This window comes from Phacochoerus africanus, chromosome 1 (assembly GCF_016906955.1).
Source record: "Phacochoerus africanus isolate WHEZ1 chromosome 1, ROS_Pafr_v1, whole genome shotgun sequence".
Classification (NCBI taxonomy): domain Eukaryota; kingdom Metazoa; phylum Chordata; class Mammalia; order Artiodactyla; family Suidae; genus Phacochoerus; species Phacochoerus africanus.
Window position 1 is genome coordinate 13,997,473 of NC_062544.1, and position 23,166 is coordinate 14,020,638.

The following is a 23,166-nucleotide window of genomic DNA, read 5'->3' on the forward strand; positions in this document are numbered from 1 at the left end:
TAAAATTCAGGGCCAGCCATGTTCAACCTGTGTATGTTCACGTGGAGGTCTCACCAGCTCTATTCTCTGCCCTTCCTCTCTCACGTGAAATACAGAAGGTTTCATTTTAGATCACAGCAACAGAGTCTCACACAGTCGATCGGATTTGAGCTTGAATTGGATATGAAGCCACCCCGATGCCTTTTACAAGCGCTTTCTCTCCTCCCTGCCTCCCTCCGACCTCCTGTTTCCGTGCCTGTGCCCCTAGAGGAGGTGGGCTGCAGGGAGATGCATGGCAGTGAGTGATTTTACAGTCCTTGTTTTTCTTCTCTAAGGATGGCAGTGAACTGGAATGCTCAGGAAGGGGAAGATTCCTTTCCATTTAGCTGGAAATTTTTTTCCCCAGCAACATAGGGCATAAGACGGATGAGACAGGTACACTGAGATTCCTCCAGAGGGTCTTTGCAGAGGAGACAGCGTATCTGCACTCTCTCCGTGGTCTCCTTCTCTTACCCACCCGTCCACCCCACCCCAGCACCCCACACATCCCCGTAAATGCACTTCAGACCACAATGAAAAGAGCTGAATTCATTATTTGTGATTCAGAGGCAAGAGCCCTCGTAAACCCTTCCATCAGGAGGGATCAGGAATCACATTTCTTGTCGTGAATCTTTTCTGCTGTTTGCCTCACATCTGTGCTGGCTGCCTTTGCGGACTGAGTTTTCTACAGCAGACATTTTAAAGAGCTTTCTGGCAAGATGCAGCATGCACAGCTTTTAGGAACAAATGTCTCCCTTCTTTATTTTTCTTCCTCTGCTTCTGTTTCTGAATCCCCCCTATTTTTAGCTATTGATATTATCATGGCCTGGCCCTGTTCCAGACAGAGTATGAAAGGAAAAGCCATTTCCATTTCCAAGAGGAGCCATCCCTTACCTGACGCACACAGTGGATCCGGGTAGAACACAGCCCGCAGAGGCAGAGTGGACCAAGGCTGAAGGCTGGTGCCTTCTTCCCTCCTCTGCTCTGGGCTCTCCTTGATGTCTCGCTTGCCACTGTCTGAGTAATCCCACTGTCGCCCCCAACGCTCACGTTATTCATTTCTTCAGATCAGCATCATTCACCATGGCAACCAGCAGGCATCTGTACGCACGATGTTTCAGGGACCCGTCTGGGGAGGCTTTTGCCCAGTGAGAGGAGCTCTCATTCCTTTGGCCAAAAAATAAATAAATAAAAGGCAAACCCTGCACATTGATCTCAGAATGGTACTGATTCTTCCAAGGCTCCTGAATTGTCTCTCTTGTAAGCCAGTTGTCATTTTTTCCCCACCAAGACCCTCTTTAGACAGTGGTTTCAAATGTAAAGACGCCCTCCTCTCTTCTCCCACAAGTAAAGAAATAATTGTATTTTCATCTCCTCCCACCCCATTGCCACCCTACATCCCACCCCATTGCCACCCCACATCCCACCCCATCTCTATATTCTCTTCTATCTTTATTCTCGTCTCTGGCAACACTACCTAGTTGTATAACCCTGGTCAAGACTCTGTTGTTCTTTGAGCCAAAGTTCCATCACCGGTAAAGCTGTAGGCTTGGACTAGATCAGAAGGACAGATAGAAAATCTGAGTACCACCCCTGCCCAGTCCTGAACACATGTGAGGCTTGCCAGACCATCAAGATACTTGTTCTGAGTTGGTTTGAGTGTCCCTCCACCTTGCCCCAAATTCAGGTTCACCTAGCATCTCAGAACAGGACCTGGGCTGGAAATAGGGGCTTTGTGGATTTCATTAGTTAAGAATCTCAAAGTGATATTACCCTAGATTTAGGATCAGTAACTGGTGTCTTTATGAGAAAAGCGAGGGAAATGTATCCCCAGAGAAACACAGAGGGTGGGATCCATGTGAAGACAGAAGCAGAGACTGGTGTGCTGCTTCCACAAGCCAAGGACGGCAGGAGCCAGTGGGAGCTGGCAGACGAAGACGCAAGGAAGGACTGTCCCCAAGAACCTTCAGGGGGATTTTTTCCCCAAAAGCCCTACGGCACCTTGAGTTCAGACCCCACCACTGTGAGAGATGAAATTGCTAACGTTTGAAGCCATCACCTTGGCAGTAACTTGTTACAGCAGCCTCAGCTCAGGTGGATTTAGACCTGAATTATATACCATGATAATCAAACACAAATCAGGTGTTTTTTTTTTTTTAAGTCATCTTTTTTCTTCTTGGTTCTTGGCCCATAAATGTCTCGGTTCACATCAGCTTTAATCAGAAAGTTATAAAGAACTGCCTGGTGGGTCACAGCTCCCCGACCCAGGCCAAGGGTCTCTGTGAGGAGTGGGGTCTCATGATGCCTGGCATCCCTCAGTTAAATGCATGCTCTGTGCTTCTGTGACATTTAATCTTCCTAGGAGTCTGTCTAAGGTCTGCAGTGGTGCCCACTAATGGCAACTCCCTGCCGAGCATTAGAGCATCCTCTGCACAGAAAGGCCAGTGTGCTGGTTTACAGAGGCCTTTTGAAAAGGTTATTTTGAGGGGAATAAAAATACCCAAGTTAGGGGGCCTGTAGAGGGATGAGATGGAGCTCAGGCCTTTCCCACCAAAAATGGGAATTTATTTTTACTGCTCATGGATGCTGTTTTTTGAAAACTAGGTGGTTTTTTTTGTTTGTTTGTTTTTGAGAGCCACACTCGTGGCATATGAGGGTTCCCAGGCTAGGGGTCGAATCAGAGCCACAACTTCTGGCCCTCATCAGAACATCAGAACTCGGGATCTGAGCTGCATCTGCGACCTACACCACAGCTCACGCAACGCCAGAGCCTAAACCCGCTGAGCGAGGCCAGGGATCGAATCCTCATCCTCATGGATCCTAGTTGGGTTTGTTATTGCTGAGCCACAATAGGAACTCCAAGCACGGAGCTTTTTATCTCAGGAGTTGACGCACTTGGAGAATGTGAGGCTCAGAAGTCCTCTTGGTTCACAGATCCCAGGAGAAAGGGTGGCTTTCCTCAGGCTGGGTGACTATTGAGTGGCAGAGCCAAGAGTAGCATCTGGGTCCCCGAGTCCAAGTCCAGGGATTGCCCTGCTCCTTTGGGCCATCACCATTCGCCAGCAGCACCCAGAGGAGTCCAGAGCCCTGTGAATGGGGCAGATCTCCTGGGACGTGGCTTGGGGGATGGCACTCAAGCCTCGCTCACTCTCCCTACCTTCAGGGAGAACCCTTTTGCGGTGCCTCCAAGTGGCAGCCCCATCAGCTATCAGGCCAGGAGGTCTCATTAGTAAATCATTGCCAGAGGAAAACAGCCAAGAGCAAGGTCCCTGCGCTTCCCTGAAGGTGGCAGGGAAGGGACAGTGGGAGGGCATATCTTGGTCCCAAAGCTGATTGGCACCAGTGATTAACGTCCCCAGGCTGGGTTCAAATCCTGCCTCTATGGCCTTGGCCAAATTTTCTGATTTTTCTAGGCTTTGGTTAACTCTTTTGTAAAAAGGCAATGATACTGTTGTAGCAGTGAGATGAACCCACTTCTGTAGGCTGGGCTCAGGCACTGTGGCTGTTGTTTTTACAAAAAGATCAGTGGGTCAGGGGTCAGGGCCATGTGCTGAGTTGGGCGTAGCTTCACCCAGAGACTATAAGGTTTGCACCCTGCATGATGCTTCCTTCCCTTTTTTTCTCCTTAAAGCAGCTTTGTTGTTTTAAATGTATATGCTCATGGTTACAGGAAGAATGTCAAAAAGTTCAAAGGCAGCAGTCAAACTCAGACAACTCGGAAATAACCGCCGAGAACCTTTTGGTGCATTTGACATGGGGTTTTTCATTTTTCTCATGGGGAACTCTTTGAGGTAGACCCATTGACCAGAGGGAGAAACTGAGACTCGGGGGACTAACTAACTTGACCAGTATCACAAAGCTAGACTAGGGCAGCTCTGCCCTACTCCAAGGTCTGTCGGTCCAGAGCCCAGGCTCCTAGCTGGCCTTTTCAATGCACTGCTGTTCTGCTTGTGTTGTTCTTTGGCCAGCGGTGGTTGACAAGAGCTCTTTGCCTTGTGGTTGACTCTGTGAGAGGTAGAGACAGAACTTCGCAGTTTGGTGGATTCCAGAATGATGGGAGCAGGCAGGGAGCTGAGAGACCTCAGAGAGAACGTGCCTGAAGGTAGCCAACAGATGCAGGAAGAACATCAGACACATTTGGAGAAATACGTCAGCAAGTGTTTCCTCTTCTGGAGCTTGGAATCCTGCTAAGAGTTCTGTCGCTTAGGGTTAAGGTGATAGTAAATGTTAAAAAACCTCTAGTGATCACCTCAGTAACCGAAATATGGTATAGGCACCAAAACTTTAAAAAAAGATTATTCTCTAAGTAAATTATAAAGAGCCTATCATAAAATTGCCTTCCAAGTGATATGGATTGTGGCACAAGTCATTCTTGAAATTATACCAATAACTTCCCAATAAAGTTTCAGTTTTGGGAGGTTGTTGGTAGGATCTTTGGTTTGGTGTGGTCCTTGTTATCTCAGCAATGCTCCGGTGTGGGCCTTGATTTGACCTCAGAGAACTTCATCACACTCTTGCTGCACCTTTCTCATGAAATCATAGTCCCTGGGACCCAGGACCCGGTGCTTTGCTGCAGCAGGCTGGGCACATCTCAGCCGACTTCATACCTGAGCGCCAGCACCTCCCACGTGGCCTGAGCGGGGCAGTCTGCCTCAGCCCCAGGCAGCCCCACCAGCAACCCTACCCTATTTGCTGCTACCACCCCCACTCTTATGTCTGCCTGGCCCTGCTTCCAGACTACACAGCATTATTTATCCCCTGGTCCGGTAGAATTTTGTTATTTTGGTGATCAGTCAGTAGCAGAGTATCATCTTGTGTTTCATGTTAAGCGAGTCACTTCACTTCACTTGCACTTGAGATTCCTCCTCTGCTAAATGGGGGATGATTCTACCTGCCTTACCTGGTGCTGGAGGCTCTTTCTGGCCCCCAAAGATAGCAAGTCCTAATTCTGGAACCTGGAAGTGTGACTTTATTTGGAAAAAGGGGCCTTGTACGTGTGATGAAGTGAAGGATCTGGAGATGGGAAGATTTTCCTGCTTTATCAGATGGGTCCTAAATGCCATCCCTAGTGTCCTTATAAGAAGGAGACAGAGGAAAGTTCCACGCCAACAAGAGGAGATGGCCAGATCTCGGCAGAAAGCTTTGAAGATTGCAGTGATGCAGCCACAACCCAGGGGATGCTGGCAGCCACCGGGGCTGGTAGAGGCAAGGGATTGATTCTTGCCTGGAGCCTCTGGAGGGATGGTGGTCCTGCTGGTGCTTTGATCTTGGTCCAGTGATACTGATTTTGGATTATGGCTTCCAGAACTATAAGAATAAATTTCTGTCATTTTAAGCCCTCAGGTTTATGGTAATTTATTCCAGCAGCTGTGGAAAACAACTACAGCGGGGCAGCTACAAAGGAATTATTATGTAAAAACATTCATAAACAGGGAACCGTGATATGCTTGTGTGTCATCGTATGAGTACAGTTTATTTTAGAAGTGGTGACATTGGTTTCCTCCAAAACTTTCAGCATCTCTGGGGATTGCAGTGTTGATAGGATCTCTCTGAACAGTAGGGCTTGGTTCCTTTCCCCTTGCCTTCTCCAAAGGGCTTGTTCCTGAGATAGAAAAAGGAAGGAGCATCCTTTCTTGAGGTCTCTACTGCAACTCCCTTGGGTCTTTCAGCCTCTGAGCTGAGAAGACCAAGAAGGAAGCCCCATGTTGGATACCCAGCCCTAGAGTTCACTAAACATCAAGGAGGGACTGATAGGGAAATTCCCTGGTGGCCTAGTGGTTAAGGATTTCACATTGTCACTGCTGTGGCTCAGGTTCAATCCCTGGACTTGAACTTCCACATGCCACAGACACAGCCACCCCCCACCCCCAAAAAAAAGGTACAGACAAAACGTCAGAAATTTTACCCACTCCCTAGCAATGGATTTGAACCTGTAACTCAGGATTTATCAGTACTTTAAACCATCTTACTCTGTGGTCTTTGCAACAAGGATGATGTTGCTGTTTTATTCATTTATCCAAGCCTTCAATTACCTGCAGTAATTTTAGAGTGGCATGCCAGCTCTCAGCCTTTCTCTGAATTAGACCACTATGTCTGTGCTGGTGGCTGATGGTATTCAAATTGTTCAAGGAACATTAGAGAAATTGTAATACAGGAAATTAGAAACAATTTTAATTCCTCTTGGGATCTCTGAAAATAGCAATTGTCATTCCAGAAAGCAGAGATGCAAATTGCTTGAAAATTCAGTTTGCCAAATAAACAGGCCTCCTTGTTTGGACTGACTGGCCTTGTTTGTCATCTGGTGAAAGATAGAGGCCTTATGACCAGGAGTCCATATACAATACTTTAAAATGGTTAAAATGGTAGATTTATGTTTTGTGCCTTTCACCACAGTTTTTTAAAAAACCCTATTTACAGATAATGTAACAAGGCCCAGGTCTACCAAATCAAACTCAACTTTTTTTTTTCCTCTCCCTAAAACACGATTTTGCCTTTGAAAAAAATGTGCGTCTGTGTCACATATTAATACTATGGCCAATTCCTGAATCAGGATTATTTCTTGAGAGCTCATAAAGGATCTGTTTTGTGCAGGATGAACTTAACCAAGCTTGATCTGAAGTGAAGCATCCTAAGCAGGATACATAATTCATTTCTAAAGGCAGACATCGATTGGAACCCAAATCATTTAGCAGGATTGGTTCAGTTAAGAGATGTGTAGCAAGTTTCCAGTGTCTCAAGTCATGTTGCATTCCTGTTTTTCTTTGCCAAACCTCAGAAAATGCCCCGGCTCCCATACTCCCACATTTTCTCAATAGGGCCCAGCCTCCTATTGAGCCAGCAGGTCAGACAGATGCTCTTCGGGGTGTGTGTGTGCACGTACCTTCCAGCATGGGTGTGATTCCTCCTGCATGGGTGTGGTGTGGTTTTGCTGTGGTTTTTGGTTTTTGTGGAGGGGGGGTTGGGGAGTGGGGGGAGCTTGTTTACTTTTCAAGGAGGGTTTGAATTCTGTTCCTTTCATGCTGGTCCTTCCTGAGTCTGGGCCATCAACTGAGGCCCAAATGTCTGGTCTCGACCAGAATCCAAGGCTGATGTAGGAATGTCAGCAGGAGGCCTCCTATGTGCGTTGAGCATGTCTCTAAGGATTTTTTTTTAAAGCCCTATGTGTGATAAAACAATTCCAGAATTATTCTTCTTCTCTGCCTAGAACTGGGGAAAGCTGCTCAACAGTGTCCATGTACTCAAATATATTTTTATTTGTTCTTGCCAGGAAGTGCTAAGGGAAACTTGTATTTAGAAGCTCCTTGGGTGGGAGTGAGGGTTAAGAAGATGGCTAAGGAGTTCCCGTCATGGCTTAGCAGTAATGAACCCAACTAGTATCCATGAGGATGTGGGTTCGATCCCTTGTGTCACTCAGTGAGTTAAGAATCTGGTGTTGCCATGAGCTATGGCGTCGCCCCTGCAGATACAGCTCTAATTCAACCCCTAGCCTGGGAACTTCCATATGCCATGGGTGCAGCCCTAAAAAACACACGCACAAAAAAAGAAGACAGCTAAAAAGGATGAGCGCCAGGAGGACCACACTGGAGCCTGGGCGTTGGAGGGGAGCTAATAATACATCTATTCCAACCCTCTGTTCTAGGCATGGGGCCCTTCTCACAACCCTTTGTCATGTTTCTCAGTCTCTACCCAGCACAGTCTGTTGTTGGACAGCTCCCATTTTTATAACGTTCTAAATATTGAGCAAAATCTGCATTTTGCGGTGAGTTCTGTCAGCAGGTGTCAGCTCTGTCACATCCCTATCTAGGATGCACACTGTGTTGTATTATATTGCATCCCACAGGGGGACTCTCCTTGCCACACCCAAAGAATCATGATTGTGGCCAAAGCCGCTGGAGGGAATTTGACCAGGAAGCTGTATTTTCTTAAGTCTTTACCTACCAAATTAGCAAAACAAAGTAAGAGGAAGGGCTGTTATTTCAGCAAGGGCTTCTGGGGTGCCAGGCACCCTGCTAGGTGCTTTCTGTATGTTATCTCATTTAACCCCCTGTTATCTCCAGCAAACCGGAGTTGGTGTTGTCCTCTTTACTCAGGGAAGACCAAGGCTGAGAGAGTTCAAGCAAGTTGCTTGAGACCATTCAGCTAGTATATTTGTGGAACTGGATTTTGAACTCAGGTGTGCTCACTCCAGGAAATAACTCTGGACTCAAAGCAAGAAAAGAAGTCAGAGAGTCACACGGGGGAGGGGAGGAAAGTGGCTGATGGCTTTTTGTCCCCTCCAGGGATATCCATTTGAAATCTGCTCAAAAAATTCCTTTCACAGGAAAAAAGACTGAACATGTTCAGAGCTTTACTGCATTTAGAGGGAGGCCCTAGTGCCCAGTGTGCATGAGAAATGAGGGGGCAGCTCTCTCGGGGGAGGAGCCTGGGAGGTGCCCTTGAGGCTATGAGCACAGCCAGTCACTGTCTCTCGTGCCTGTTCAGGCTCGAGCTGCAGCCCTCTTCAGGAGAAAACTCAAATCCCATGCTGTCTTTTAATCTTTGAAAGCAAATGTTGGGCACTAAATTAGGCTACGAGAGAGCTCAGCGGACCTTTTCATTTCCTTTCGTATTAAGGTATAATCATAAGCAATTAGAACGTACAGTCTTAGTTCAGGTTGCTGTAACAAGAGTACCATAGACTGGTGCTTTAACAGCATTGATTTCTTGCAGTTCCAGAGGCTGGGAAGTTCAAGGTTAAGGTGCCAGCAGATGCAGTGTCTAATGCGAGCCCTCTTCCTGGTTTGCAGATAGCCGCCTTCTCATTGCGTCCCTCTTGATAGAGAAAAGAGAGACAGACAGACAGACAGACAGACATGGGGCACTCTCATGTGTCTTCCTACAGGGGTACTAATCCCAAGGATGAGGATTCCACCCTCATGACTTAATAACCTCCCAAGGTTCCTACCTCCTAATACCACCATCATAGCAGTTAGGATTTCAACATATGGATTTGGGGGGCATACAGCCATTCAGTCAATAGCATGCACAGACCATAAGTGTACCTATCATTTCATGAGTTTTGACAAGTGTATATGTGTGTAGTCAAGAACCCAGTCATCATGTAGGGCCTTTCCATCATCTAGAAAGTTCTCTCATGCCCCTTTCCAGTCACTCTCCTCCCCCCTCCAGAGGTAAGCCATGGCGTGTCTCATGTTTGTTTTATACCCCTCATCCCTGGAGAGGAAACAGGACATTCCCGAGCAGGGCTTTGACTATGGGGCCAGGACAGAGACGCCCTCACTTGGGAGAGTGAGCACCTCCTGCCATGGTGCCCTAGCACCTCACTCACCTCCCCTTGGCCCCGGCCCTGTTTGACAGGGCGGCCTGTTTCAGAGACACTGGAATGGTTTACTCCACACACAAAATTACATGGCCTGGCCCCATGGTGGACGAAATCAAATCCAGCATCTACTCCAGGATTTGCTAACCATCACCTTCAGTGAACATCATGCTTTTAATCAGGAATAATTTCCCTCCCCACATAAAGCATACCTGCCTCATACCCTTTAGAAATCGTTAGTGACGACCTGCAAGGTGTCCCTCCCAGGCTCAGGCAGAGGTTTACTCTGACAGCACATGACTATGGGGTGTGAAACGCTACTCCTTCTCACAACCCAAGCCTCCCCATGTATAGGCATTCACTCCCCCGAGAACAGTTATTCAACCTGCTGGATGTGTGGGTGTTCTGACTCTTCACGAATTCTTGTTCTTAGTAAGCATTAACTGTGTTCCCTCCTATATCTCCGTGAGTAGAGGGTACTGCAGTTGTGACGCTTGCTTTGTAAAGTTTAGAGTCATCCATATATAGTAAAACATACTTAGTGCAAAACCTAGGCTGAACCCTTGATGGCTCTAGAGGGAATTGACAATCTTGTGGAACTCCAAAAGCATCATTACAGTTCCTGCTTAATTTCATGCAGAAGATTTCTAATTAGCCAGCTAATAGAGAATTTCAGCTAATAGTGTCAGATGTGGTCCTTCCATATTTGCATGTTCTGTGTACAAGAGTTTTACAATTCCAAGTAGGAAAACTATACTCAGAACTAAGTTTAGAAGGGAACTTTTTCTAAAAAAAAAAATTTTCTAAAAAATATCAGCAAATATATATATATAGATATATAGATATATATGGTTTATGTAAGAATTCAGCTTCCAATGTTAACCATGGTAGGTAGAGGTGAAGAATGTGGGTTTTGGAATCACACCCACCTGGGTTCAGGTCAGGGCTCAGGTATGAGCTCTGTGACCTTGAGTAAGCTACTTACCTCCCTGAGCCTCAGTTCTCCCTTCTATGAAATGGGGTCAAAAATTGTATGGATCACAAATCAGATACATGGGTTGTGTGGATTAAATGAAAATGCACAAGGGCTTCCCGAAGCCTGGCATGAGGTGCTCCATAAATGGCACCATTTGAAAACAAAGTCAATGATAATTTTACAGTCTCACCAGTTAAGTGAGACCAACTCAGAGCCATTTATTTTTGCTATATAGTCTTAGGAAGATCTTCAAGAGATTCCCGTAATTCAGCAAAGATATCTCATGGGGTCCAGAGGGCATTGGAGGTGGCCCTTCAGTGGCCAGAGCTCCAGGCTCCCAACCAGCACCCAGTCAGAGCAGCTCCGCCTGTGTCTGTTTTATCTACTTGTTTCCATGTCACTTTTTTTTTAGTTGCGACTCAGAAAGCCAAAAACCACTGTTTTAATGCAACCTCCTTACTCCATAGATGAAGAAACTGAAGCCCAAAAAGCCTATGTGATTTTTCTGTGCACTCAGCAGAGGTCTCCCACCTCCCAGGTCTTTTGGTTCCCAAGACCCCACCCTGTGATAGATGAAGGCCCCCATGAAATAGAAGAAGGAAGGCCACATTGAATCAGCTATTGAGTTTTCATGTGGTTCTTCCAGTTAGGTCCTAGTGCTGAAAATACCACTAGAAAAAGAAAACCATCTGTTGTACCCCAGCCCTGTGGCTTAATTTGTGAAGTCCGGCTTTGTGTGAACAGTCATGGGTAGTGTGAGTCCTGTAAAGAAGATATTTGCCTGGAGGCCCTATCTCCTGTTAGGGAGCTGCTGCCCCATCTCATGACCTTCGCTCCATCCTGTGGTCACTAACCACCTCTCTCTGTCAGTATCTTGCAAAACATATTCACAGGGGTCCCCAGTGTGAGTGGGGATGTCGAGCTTCCATCCTTGAGTGAACCACCTCCTGCCAGGACTCCCGCAGTGTCCATTCGGTTCTCCACCACTGACTTGGCCACATCCTCTCTTCCAGCCTCTCAACATCGCCTACAGCCACATCTACAGCTCCTACAGGAATTTCGTGGGGCCCCCTCATTTCAAGACCATCTGTAGACTCCTGGGTTACCAGGGCATCGCTGTGGTCATGGAGGAGCTCCTGAAGATCGTCAAGAGCTTGGTAAGGAAGGGGGCTAGGGGTGGGCCCAGTGGGCTTGAGAGCAAGGGGGCCTGCTTTCACTTTTCACTAGGCCTGGAAAATCGAGTCACAAGCTCTTAACTATAAGACTTGACTTAAACCTTGACTGCTCTCGCCTATAGCTCTGCAACATTGCAGGGCACCTTCTGACCTATGGCTTTGCCTCTCATTTTCTGACCCTGAGCTCCCTCCTCATACTTGCCAAGTGAACTCAGACATTTTGACTTTGACTTTAAGGCCTACCAATGACCACTCTTACTTCTCCCCTGAGCTGCATTATCTAATTTGAGCATGCAAATCCATGACAGGTGTACTGCCATTTTCCCCTCCCCTGCCCATGGCAGACATCTCTAATCAATCACCACGCTTCTTCCCCCTTGAGATTTCTTGCTGAATTCTGCTACCAATACTCTATGGGCCTCATCTCAAGGGAGTTCTGTATCACTTTGCCCTCATCCTCTATCCACCCCAAGTATGGCCATCTGGATATTCACATTATTGTCCAAGACACTGCCACAGCAAGGCTGAAACATTTAAATAAGATTTACACAAGATTTTCTTGAAACTCTGAGATGACAACAGAGAAGTATACAGAGTAATGAACAGCCACATCGGGAACAGCAAACAGGATTCAGCTGCTAAATCCAGCCCTCTGGTAGCAGCTTTGTAGAACCAAGGGTTGTTACAAGTAGTTAAAAGTTAAACCTAGGGTTAAAGCAGGAAAAGATGGTAATTGATTAAAGATGTCTGCCTGGGATGCAGGAAGGATGAATGTGCATTATATTTTCCGACCTAAATTAGATAATGCATCTCATTCTCCATCGTTTCCTGGCCCCATTTCATTTTAGCTCTTAGTTTGAATCTCATGTAAGTACCCCACCCCAGGAAGGACCCCAAGCCTAGAAATTGCCCTCCCTGAAGTCTCCAAGCCCAAGGGAATAATAAGAACACTCCTGTTTCTGTCTCACAAAGGGCAAGGGGGCGGCTCCCCACCTTTCAGAGAGAGCCTGTCCCTCCTCTCAAGGTGTGTGCCTCATTGTCCCAGGCAGCTCAGGCTGCTGTAGCAAATACACCATAGGCTGGGCGGCTTCAAAAACAGATGTTTATTGCTCACAGTTCTGGAAGCGGGAAGTCCAAGATCACTGTACCAGCCTGTGAGGACCCTTCTCCTTCTTCACAGACATCAGAATGGGGACTCCATCCTTGTGTCCTACTTCCCTCCCAAAGGCCCATCTCCACATACCATCACATGGGACATTAGGGTTTCAACATGTGAACTCTGGGAGAAAGCAAACATTCAGTCCAGGAGTTCCCGTCATGGCTCAGTGGTAATGAACACGACTGGTATCCATGAGGATGTGGGTTCAATCCCCAGCCTCGCTCAGTGGGTTGAGGATCCGGCATTGCCATGGGCTGTGATGTAGGTTGCAGATGCTGATCAGATCTGGCATTGCTGTAGCTGTGGCTTGGCCGACGGCTGCAGCTACAATTCGACCCCTAGCCTGGGAACTTCCATATGCTGCACGTGCGGCCCTAAAAAGACAAAAAAATTCAGCCCATAGCACTTCCCCACAGAAGCCCTGTACGCCCCAGCAGCCCAGCATTTAGCCCCAAGACGCACGTATGCAGCAGCCGTGGATGACTTCACTCACTTGGACTCTCTTGTCAGCTCCAAGGGACCATTCTCCAGTATGTGAAAACGCTGATCGAGGTCATGCCCAAGATATGCCGCCTGCCCCGGCATGAGTACGGCTCCCCAGGTTGGTGGTGGGGAACCAGGGGTGGGAAAATAACGCAGACCCATCCCACGGTGCCAGGTGGTGGTGGTGGTGGGGGGTCTGACTGTCTGTCTGGAGTGGCTGCTTCGCAAACATGGCAATCAGCTGACAGCCCTGGGTTTGCACCTTCCCTCTGCCACCAGCCAGATGGCCTTGAACCATGTTTAATCCCCCTGAGCAATAGTATCACTTTTTATCAGTGAAACGAAATGCTGCCCACTGGGCCTGCCTCCCAGCAAGCACTGCCAGGAAGCTGCACGAGGACAGCAACTGGGAGAATCTTTAAATCATGAATAGCGAGGTTCACTCGTAAGGGCCTTCCTTAGCTCAGCACCTCTGCATTCCTCCCTCCACGGCCTCTTTGGAGGAGGCCGGCACCCCAGGTGTGGCGTAAAGCAGCATTTCTAAGGCAAGTCAGGATATGGGAGTTTTGGCCACTCACCCCTTGGGCAGAGAAGTCATGCTTTCCTTCCCTGATAGTGAAGGCACCTGGGCTGAATCTGGGGAAAAGTGGAGACGCTAAGTATGGCACCAGGTGTTTTTTCTAAATATCAAGATGTCAAGTGCTAGGTCAGAGTGAGTCAGAGTAGGAAAGGGGGGGAGGAAAGCTCTGGTTTTCGTTCCCGGCACCCCACTTGCGGCGTGACTACGGGCATGCCCCTTGCCCCCTCTGAGCCTCATTTGGAAAGGGGGTGATAGTGCCTAGACCATGGTATTGTCACGCGTATTAAATGAGGTGTCGCAGATAGAGTGGCACCTCCCACTGACCACCCCCCTCCGTCTCCCAGGGATCCTGGAGTTCTTCCACCACCAGCTGAAGGACATCATCGAGTACGCAGAGCTCAAAACCGACGTCTTCCAGAGCCTGCGGGAGGTGGGCAACGCCATCCTGTTCTGCTTGCTGATCGAGCAAGCACTGGTGAGTCCTGAGCCCCGAGGGGTTGGTGCGTCTCCAGGCTGGAAGGGACCCGTAGCCCCATAGATGCCTGAGGCTCCTGTGGCGCCCTCTGCCCAGGGGCCCTGCAGCTCAGCCCTGTTCTCCTCCAGGGCAGGCACACGCTCCTCTCCGCTTCGTTTCAGATGGTCGAACCATTCAGTCACTGGGGGACACAGGCCCTGGAGTCAGACAGACCTGGGCTCCCTCCCAGCCTCCTTTCACTAGCATAGGCCTTGGCAGCCCGTTGGAGTCTGGGCTTTTCGCTTGCTCATTAAACACATGATAACTAGCCTTTGGCTGCCACAGGCCAGGCACTGAGCTGTGGTATAGCGGTAGCTGGACCCCGCCTTGTGTTCTGTATTTTTTTTTTCTTTTGTCTTTTTGCTATTTCTTTGGGCCACTCCCGCGGCATATGGAGGTTCCCAGGCTAGGGGTTGAATCGGAGCTGTAGCCACTGGCCTACGCCAGAGCACAGCAACGCGGGATCCGAGCCGCGTCTGCAACCTACACCACAGCTCACGGCAACGCCGGATCGTTAACCCACTGAGCAAGGGCAGGGACCGAACCCGCCACCTCATGGTTCCTAGTCGGATTCGTTAACCACTGCGCCACGACGGGAACTCCTGTTTTTTTTTTTTTTTTTTTTTTTTTTTTTTTAGAGCTGCATGTGCAGCATGTGGAGGTTCCCAGGTTAGGAGTCGAATCAGAGCTACAGCTGCCAGCCTACACCACAGCCGCAGCAATGTGGAATCCAAGCTGCATCTGCGACCTAAGCCACAGCTCACGGCAATGCCAGATCCTTAACCCCCTGAGCAAGGCCAGGGATGGAACCTAAAACCTCTTGGTTCTTAGATTCGTTCCTGCTGCGCCACGGCAGGGTCTCCCCGCCTCGTGTTTTGGATGGTGGTGGGCAGACCTGCTCGGAACAAGTGTTTACCCAGAAATGATGTGTTTATAGTCACAGCAAGTGCTGTGAAGGGTCCAGTGGGAAAATAAAATAAAACGAGAACCTGAGGAGGTGACCTGGGCAGCCGTTCCAGGCATAGGCAAGGGCCTGCGATATTGTCTTCATTGGTTTTGGCGGAAGACAGTGATTCTACCCTGCGGGGAAGTTTAAAGGAGTTAAAGACTGAAAGGCGTTAAGGCATGTTTTGTACATACAGTAAGAACTAAATAATTGGTCAGAGTTACCACGCCCTCCCCTTTGTGTCTGTTCTGCCGCCGTGAGGCACCCACTGGTGGGCCCAGCCCTCCAGGTGGGGGGTACTATGCAGCTGGAGCCTGTGGAAGGAAAGGGAGGAGGGCGTTGCATCCTCAGGACTCAGCAGGAATATCTTTGAGCATCCTTCCCCGCCTTGGTCCATCCACACACACACATTTGTCAAAAGGGTATGGAGAGCCTGCGTGTTGGCAGGTACAATTCTAAGGGGTGAGTAAGGGGTCATGAATAAGAGAAAAATTATAAGCATTTTTATTCGGGTCAGGTAGACAGTTGAAGGTATAAATAATCAGAGATGTGAATGCAGATGGTACATGCTGGGAAAGAATAAGTGGGGAAATAAGAGAGTCCCGATTTGGGAGCTTGACGTCTTTAAACAGAGAGAACCCTGGAGTGGGCTGGAATGAAGTGGCGCAGTAGACGTGGTGGGGACTGAGGTGGGAGAGGCAAGTGGCCTCAGTCCTGGGCTCTGTGGGCCCTGCAGGAAGCTTTAGATGCTGTGAGGTGGAGAGGCGCAGGCTGGGCAGGTGCTGGAGAGAGCTCTGCTTTACTTTTTTAGAGGCCTTTTAGCTGTTGAGAGAAGAAACCAGCTGTAAGGTGAGTAAAGGACAAGGCTATTTGCAGTTGTCCACGGGTCATCTTGGAGACAGGAGGCACAGGGAGAGGGGCGGGAAAAGGGTAGAATTTGGAAGGTGGCAGAACAAAGGTAGAGGAGAAATGAGAAGGAAGCAGTAAGAGCAGGTGCTCAGAATAAGCATTCCTGCCTCCTACTGTGTGACCTGCAGCGACCTGGCTTGGTCCTCTCCTCAGCATCCCCATCTCGGAGCCAGGGACTTGGACCAGATGCTCTCCCAGGCCCTTCCCACCTGTCCTTCTCTGAAACATAGCCTCTTCTGTCTTCCTCTGTAGAGAGTAATAGCCTTTCCATTCCCCTTTAATGGACTCTGGAGACAGCTAAGTGGTCCTCTTGATGGTAACAGGATTTTAGCATGGTTCAGTGGGCCTGGTTGCTATGGCAACATAGCCATCAGAAGGGATAAGTAGGAGAAACCATTCAAGGCCTCAGAAGATGAGCACCAGGAGACATGGAAGTGGGGGAGGGCAGGTCCCTGAGGCCTCAGTTCCCAGTGACTCTTGTCAGTGCCTCCTTTCATGAGGAGTATCAATTAAGCTTCCCCCTTAGAGACCCCAAGAGGCAGACTGTGGATGGGCTACAAGGAAAGGAAAATTCTGTCTCCTGTATCCCAGCCTGGGTAGTCAGTTGCATATATCACTGAGGACGTCAGGACCCAGCATCAGAGACCTCCAGAGCTGAAAGAGACCTGTGCAGTGTGTATGTCCCAACCCCCTCTATGCATAAGGGTGGAAATGGACAACCAGAGAGAGTGCCACTTGCCTGAAGTCACACAGCACAGCAGAAGCAGAGGTGAAAGAACATAAGTGTAGGTTTGATCCCAGTCCTTGGTGTAGACATGCAAGAATCCAGGCTCTCCAAAGCTGTGCTGTGTGCTCTGCTTTCTACTTAGACAGTGGGGGAGATACCTAAGCTAAGACAGTGCTTTCTGAGACTAGAATGAGGCATGAGCTTTGGGGAGCATTTTAGTTTATGAAGTTGGCATTAAATAAATGCTTGAATGACATATTCATTGTTCTTATTAAATAGTACTAATAAGGGAGAAAGAAGGGAGGGAAGAGCTAATCTGAATGTCCCTCTGTAGAGGAGGGCGATGTAAGCTGGAACACACGTCCAATGAAGAGCTGGGTGATGATCAGAAGTACAAAAGTGGCTTTTCACAGACAACATAGAAAGTGGTGAAAGAGGGAGTTCCCTTCATGGCTCAGTGGTTAACGAGCCCGACTAGGAACCATGAGGATGCAGGTTTGATCCCTGGCCATGCTCAGAGGGTTAAGGATCCAGCGTTGCCGTGAGCTGTGGTGTAGGTCGCACATGTGGTTTGGATCCCACTTTGCTGTGGCTGTGATGTAGGCTGGCCGTTGTAGTTCTGATTCAACCCCTAGCCTGGGAACTTCCATGTGCCATGGGTGCAGCCCTAAAATGCAAAACAGAAAAGAAAGAAAATGGTGAAAGACATAACGTTGGGTAAAAAAAAAAAAAAGTGAGTCCCAAGACAAAACATACATTAAGATACTGTACAAGTAAAATAAAGCCCACAAAATAACCCTTCATTGAAAACAATAATCTGGGATAATGTATCCTGAATAGTTGAGTCATTCTCTCCAGGTATGGGGGGTGGGGGGTGATGCTGAAGGTTAACAGGGACTTTTGCCTTAACGGGAATGTCTAATTTTTTACCGGGAAAATATGTTTGTGTTTTTCATTGAACTAAAAAGTACTCTTAAACATAAGAGTGATGGATAGTTGTTTCAGAAAAACTTCAAGGATACAAGGTGAGAAGGCTTTTGCCTAGTAGTCTCTTGGGTTGTCTTTTTCTAATAGGTTTACAGAGTTCTTTCCCGTGTGGGTTCCATGTCTGTATATATGCGGCAAATATCTTCTCTTACTCTATGACTTGCCTTTTTCTTAATCAGAGATTATTGCTCTATCATCAAGTTGTAGGTGGAGGGAATATAAAGTGAAAAGATTGATCATTTAGACCAAGATAGATTTTCTTCTCTAAGTTGGGTGCTTATAAAAAAATTCAGGGTGTAATGTCAGTACAGAAAACCATATCTATATCTGTGGGGTGGGTTGGTTGTTTGCTTGGTGTTTTTCATGAAGGTCTAACAAACATACAGTAAGTGACCCTTAAATTGCATGGGAGTTAGAGGTGCCCAACCTGTGTGCAGCTGAAAACCCATGTGTAACTTTACAGTCAGCCCTCCGTATCCGCCATCCCTATCCATGGATCCAGTCTGTGGATTCGATCAACCATGGGTCTTGTGGTTGTGTAGGATTTACTATTGAAAAATAGCCATGAATAAGTGGACCCACATAGCTCAAACCATAATGTTCAAGGGTCAGCTGTGTAGGGGGTATGCAGTATTCTCACTACATACCCTAGTTGGATCATCCATTTTGCTGGAGGTGGATGTTGGGATTGTTTGTAGTTTGGTACCATTATGAATAACGATAACCTGAATGTTCTCGGATGTTTCTCTTGATGGATGTATGCTCTCATGTTTTAAAAAAGTAAAAGCTCATGCTGAATTGTAATAACAAAGCAAGTCTTCTCTCTGGACCCTCTGAAATTCCGCAGGCTGAAAAAAAAGAGGGACTAGCTGATTCAGCATCTATTAGGTCAATGTCATGCCTAAGAATCATATTATCCATATAGAACCATGGAAACGGTGTAGATATTTAAGGCCCTTCCACCTACTTGGATCAAAGATCACAGATTTCTGTCTCTTTTTTCCTTTCTTCTTTCCTCCCTCTCTGCTCCCTCCCTCACCTCAGCTTCATTGGATTTTTCACATTGTGAAAGTAATTATGCCCTCATTTTCATTGGGTAAATGCCTCATAGTGGAGTGGCTGGATCGATAGGGAGATACGTGTTTAGCTTCAGTAGATGCTGCCAGACGGCCTCACAAGGTGGTTATACCAAGGTAACACGCCCATTCAGCAGTGCATGAGAGTTTTCATGTCTTTACATCCTCATGAAGGATATCTGTCTTTTCCATCAGAGCCGTTCTGGTGGATGTGTCATGATACCTCACAATGGTTTTGATTTCCCTGTGACTAAGGGTGCTGAGTCTCTTTCCATAGGGTATTCCCATTTGGACAGGCTTTTTTGTGAAATGTTCAAATTTTCTTTTTTTTGCCTATTTTATTACTGATTATCTTTTCCTTCTTGATGTGTACGCATGATTTAAATATTGTAGATAGATATATCACATACATTTCTGTGGCATGTCTCTTGATGAGCATAGGTTTTTCTTGTTGAAGTATCGTTGATTTATAACACATTAATTTCTGCTGTACAGCAAAGCGATTCAGTTATACATGCACATACATTCTTTTTCATATTTACCATTACAGTTTGTAACAGGATGTTGAATATAGCTCGCTGAGCTGGACAGTAGGACATTGTTGATCCATTCTGTATATAATAGTTTGCATCTGCTAATCCCAAACTCCCAATCCACCCCTCCTCCGCAATCTTGGCCACCACATGTCTTCTGTTCTCCATGTCTGTGAGTCTGTTTCTGTTGCATAGATAAGGTCATTTGTGTCATGTTTCAGATTGCATGTATAAGTGATAAAATAATACTTGTTTTCCTCTGGCTTGCTTACTTCACTTACTGTGATAATTTCTAGGTTCGTCCTTGTTGCTGCAGATGGCATTATTTCATTCTTTTTATGGTTGAGTAGTAGTCCACTGTATTTATATGCTACATCTTCTTTACCCATTCATCTATCAATGGACATTTAGGTTGTTTGCATGTCTTGGCTCTTGTGAAATAGTGCTGCTATGAACAAAAGGGTACACGTATCTTTTTGAGTTAAGAGTTTTTTTCAGATACATCACCAGGTGTGGAATTGCTGGTTCCTATGGTAGTTGTATTTTCGGTTTTGTGATATACCTCTATACTGTTTTCCACAGTGGCTATACCAATTTACATTTTCACCAATAGTGTAGGAAGGTCCCCTTTTCTCCACAGCCTCTCCAGCATTTGTTCTTTGTAAAAAAATTTTAATGATCAACATTCTGACCAGTGTGAGGTGGTACTTCATTGTAGTTTTGATTTGCATTTTTCTAATAATTAGTGATGTTTGAGTATCTTTTCACGTGCCCAGTAGCTGCTGTCAGTATGTCTTCTTTTAGAGAAATGTCTATTCAAGTCCTCTGCCTATTTTTCAGCTGGATTGTTAGTTTTTTTTACATTGAGTTGTATGAACTGTTTATATATTTTGGAAATTAAGCCCTTGTCAGTCAAATCATTTGCAAATATTTTTTCCCATTCTGTAAGATTGTCTTTGTGGTTCCCTTTGCTATACAAAACTTGTTAAGTTTGATTAGGTAACCCCCACTTTTCTTTTCTTTTTTTTTTTTTGCTTTTTAGAGCTGCATCTGCAGCATACAGAAAGAAGTTCCCAGGCCAGGGGTCAGATTGGAGCTACAGCTGCTGGGCTGCACCACAGCCACAGCCACAGGATCTAAGCTGAGTCTGAAACCTACACCACAGCTCGTGGCAACGCCGGATCCTTAACCCACTGAGTGAGGCCTGGGATTGAACCTACCACCTCATGGATACTAGTCAGATTCGTTTCCGCTGTGCCACAGAAGGAACTCCAGGTCCCATATATTTATTTTTTGTGTTTATTTCTATTGCCTGGGAGACTGACCTAAGAAAACATATTGGTATGATTTATGTCAGAGAGTGTTTTGCCTATGTTCTCTTCTAGGAGTTTCATTGTGTCTTGTCTTATATTTAAGTCTTTAAGCCATTTTGAGTTTATTTTTGGGTGTGATGTGAGGATGTGTTCTAATTTCATTGATTACGTGTGGCTGTCCAGCTTTCCCAACACCACTTGCTGAGGAGAGACTGTCTTTTCGCCAGTGTGTATATTCTTGCCTCCTTTGTCAAAGATCAGTGGACTGTAGGGCTGTGGGTTTCTTTCTGGGCTCTCTATTCTGTTTCATTGATCCATACATCTATTTTTGTGCCAATACCACATGCTGTTGGATTACTGTAGCTTTGTAGTATTGTCTGAAGTCTGGGAGGGTTATGCTTCCTGCTTGGTTTTTGTTCCTCAGGATTGCTTTGACAATTTTGGTTCTCTTGTGGCTCCATATAAATTTAAGGGTTATTTGTTCTAGTTCTGTGAAAAATGTCCTGGGTAATTTGATAGGGATTGCAATGAATCTATAGATTGCTTTGGGTAGCATTGCCGTTTTAACAATATAAATTCTTCCAATCCAAGACATGAGATATCTTTCTTTGAATCAATTCAGTTTACTTTATTAATATTTTAGAGTTCTGGAGTTCCCATCATGGTGCAGTGGAAACGAATCCAACTAGGAACCATGAGGTTGTGGGTTTGATCCCTGGCCTTGCTCAGTGGGGTAAGGATCCGGCATTGCCGTGAGCTGTGGTGTAGGTCACAGACTCGGCTTGGATCTGATGTTGCTGTGGCTCTGGCGTAGGCCAGCAGCTGTAGCTCTGATTCAACCCCTAGCCTGGGAACCTCCATTATGCCGTGCGTGCAGCCCTAAAAAAAAGACAAAAGACAAAAAAAAAATATTTGAGAGTTCTCAGCATATAAGTCTTTCACCTCCTTAGTCAGGTGTATTCCTATGTATTTTCTTTTTTGATGTGATTTTAAGAGAGATTTTTTTGGTTTTTACATCCCATTGCTGATAATTTCATTGTTAGCGTAAAGAGGTGTGACCAATTTCTGTAAATCTTGTATCCTGCTACATTGCTGAAATCATTTATCATTTCTAACAGTTTTTGTGTGGAATCTTGAGGGTTTTCTACACCTAGTGTCAGGTCATCAAGCAGAAGTTCTTAAGGTTTATCATATTTACCTTTTCTTTTTCCTGTATGGTTGATGCTCTTGTGACTTGTTAAAAAAATTTTCCCTACTCTTCAAGTCATGAAGATAGGGTATCTACTAAAGGTTTGAGAGTTTAGCCTTTCCAGGCTAACAGACATTTAAGTCTATTAGTTCACCTAGAATTGATGTTTGTGTTGAATGGGAGGTAGAAATTCAATTTAATTTCTTTTCAAGTTGTCCCAGCACCACTGATTGAAAAGCCTTCTTTCTCCCAATTTGTGGTGATAATGCTGTATCTTTATTTATCAAGTGTCCACAAAGGGCTGATCATGGCAGGCTCTTAATAAATACTTGTTGAATTAAATCAGAAATGGACCACAATTTGTTAGGTATCAATTTATAAGTCTGTTGTGTTTTTAGAGGAAATGCTACTACTAATCACTAATATTTCCTATAGCGTCTTTTACCCTGAGAAATCATAAGGGAAATATTCCACAATCACCAAGTGTTTGCTCACATTCCCTGTGGTTTCCGAGCCATCAGCACCGTGTTTGTTATGCCAGCACCCACCAGGAGAGGGCCCTATTCATTCACATGAAGGAGGGAGGGCCTGAGTCTTTGGGGAGGAGACAGCCCTTCTGTCGGCCTTTCACGGCAGGGCCTCTCACCCAGGGCTCAAGTGTTCCCTGCCTTTGACCCTGTTGTTTATTTTTTCCTCCTTAGAGGTGAGTAAGCCATAGTCATATTGGTCAGTTATGAGAGGGTTACTTATTTTTACCGGTGAGGACAGTTCAGGACCAAACTCAGAGAACCGAATGCTGGTCAGAGGTGGGAGAGCTGTCAGAGGCCATCCAGGGCAAGTGTCACCAGCTCAGCACCACTGACCTCTGGGGCCAGATACCCCATGGCTGTGGGGTACATATGTCCCATGCTTGGTCAGACACTGAGCAGCATCGAGGGCCCAACCCCCTAGAGGCTAATGTTCATACCTTCCCAGTTGTGACAACCAAAAGTGTCCCTAGATGCTGCCTAATAATCCTTTGGAGGACAGAACCTCCCCCTGCTGAAAACCACTGATCTGGTGCAGATAGGAAACTGAGGCCCCAAGAGGAAGATGACCTCCTCAGAGCAACAGCTCATGCAGGCATTGAGACAAGACCCCAAGATCCTTAGCCTTCTCGTAATCAGGGCCAGAGAGCTGCTCCGCTGAGCTTTGCAGATGGCTCTCTTGGCTTTTGTTTCTGTTTTAGTTCCAGCTCTACATCTGACCCCTCTATCTCCTGC

At 46.5% G+C, this 23,166-nt stretch overlaps 1 protein-coding gene across 7 annotated transcripts in view; it reads left to right on the forward strand.

Annotated features, from left to right (window-relative positions):
- Positions 1–23,166, forward strand: part of CYFIP2 (cytoplasmic FMR1 interacting protein 2) — a 167,136-nt gene that overhangs the window by 91,192 nt on the left and 52,778 nt on the right. For all 7 annotated transcript variants that reach the window (XM_047776763.1, XM_047776484.1, XM_047776576.1 and 4 more), the window contains 3 exons: positions 11,327–11,470; positions 13,158–13,248; positions 14,055–14,185. In XM_047776763.1, the coding sequence (XP_047632719.1) occupies positions 11,327–11,470; positions 13,158–13,248; positions 14,055–14,185 (366 nt within the window). The remainder of the gene's footprint in view (positions 1–11,326; positions 11,471–13,157; positions 13,249–14,054; positions 14,186–23,166) is intronic.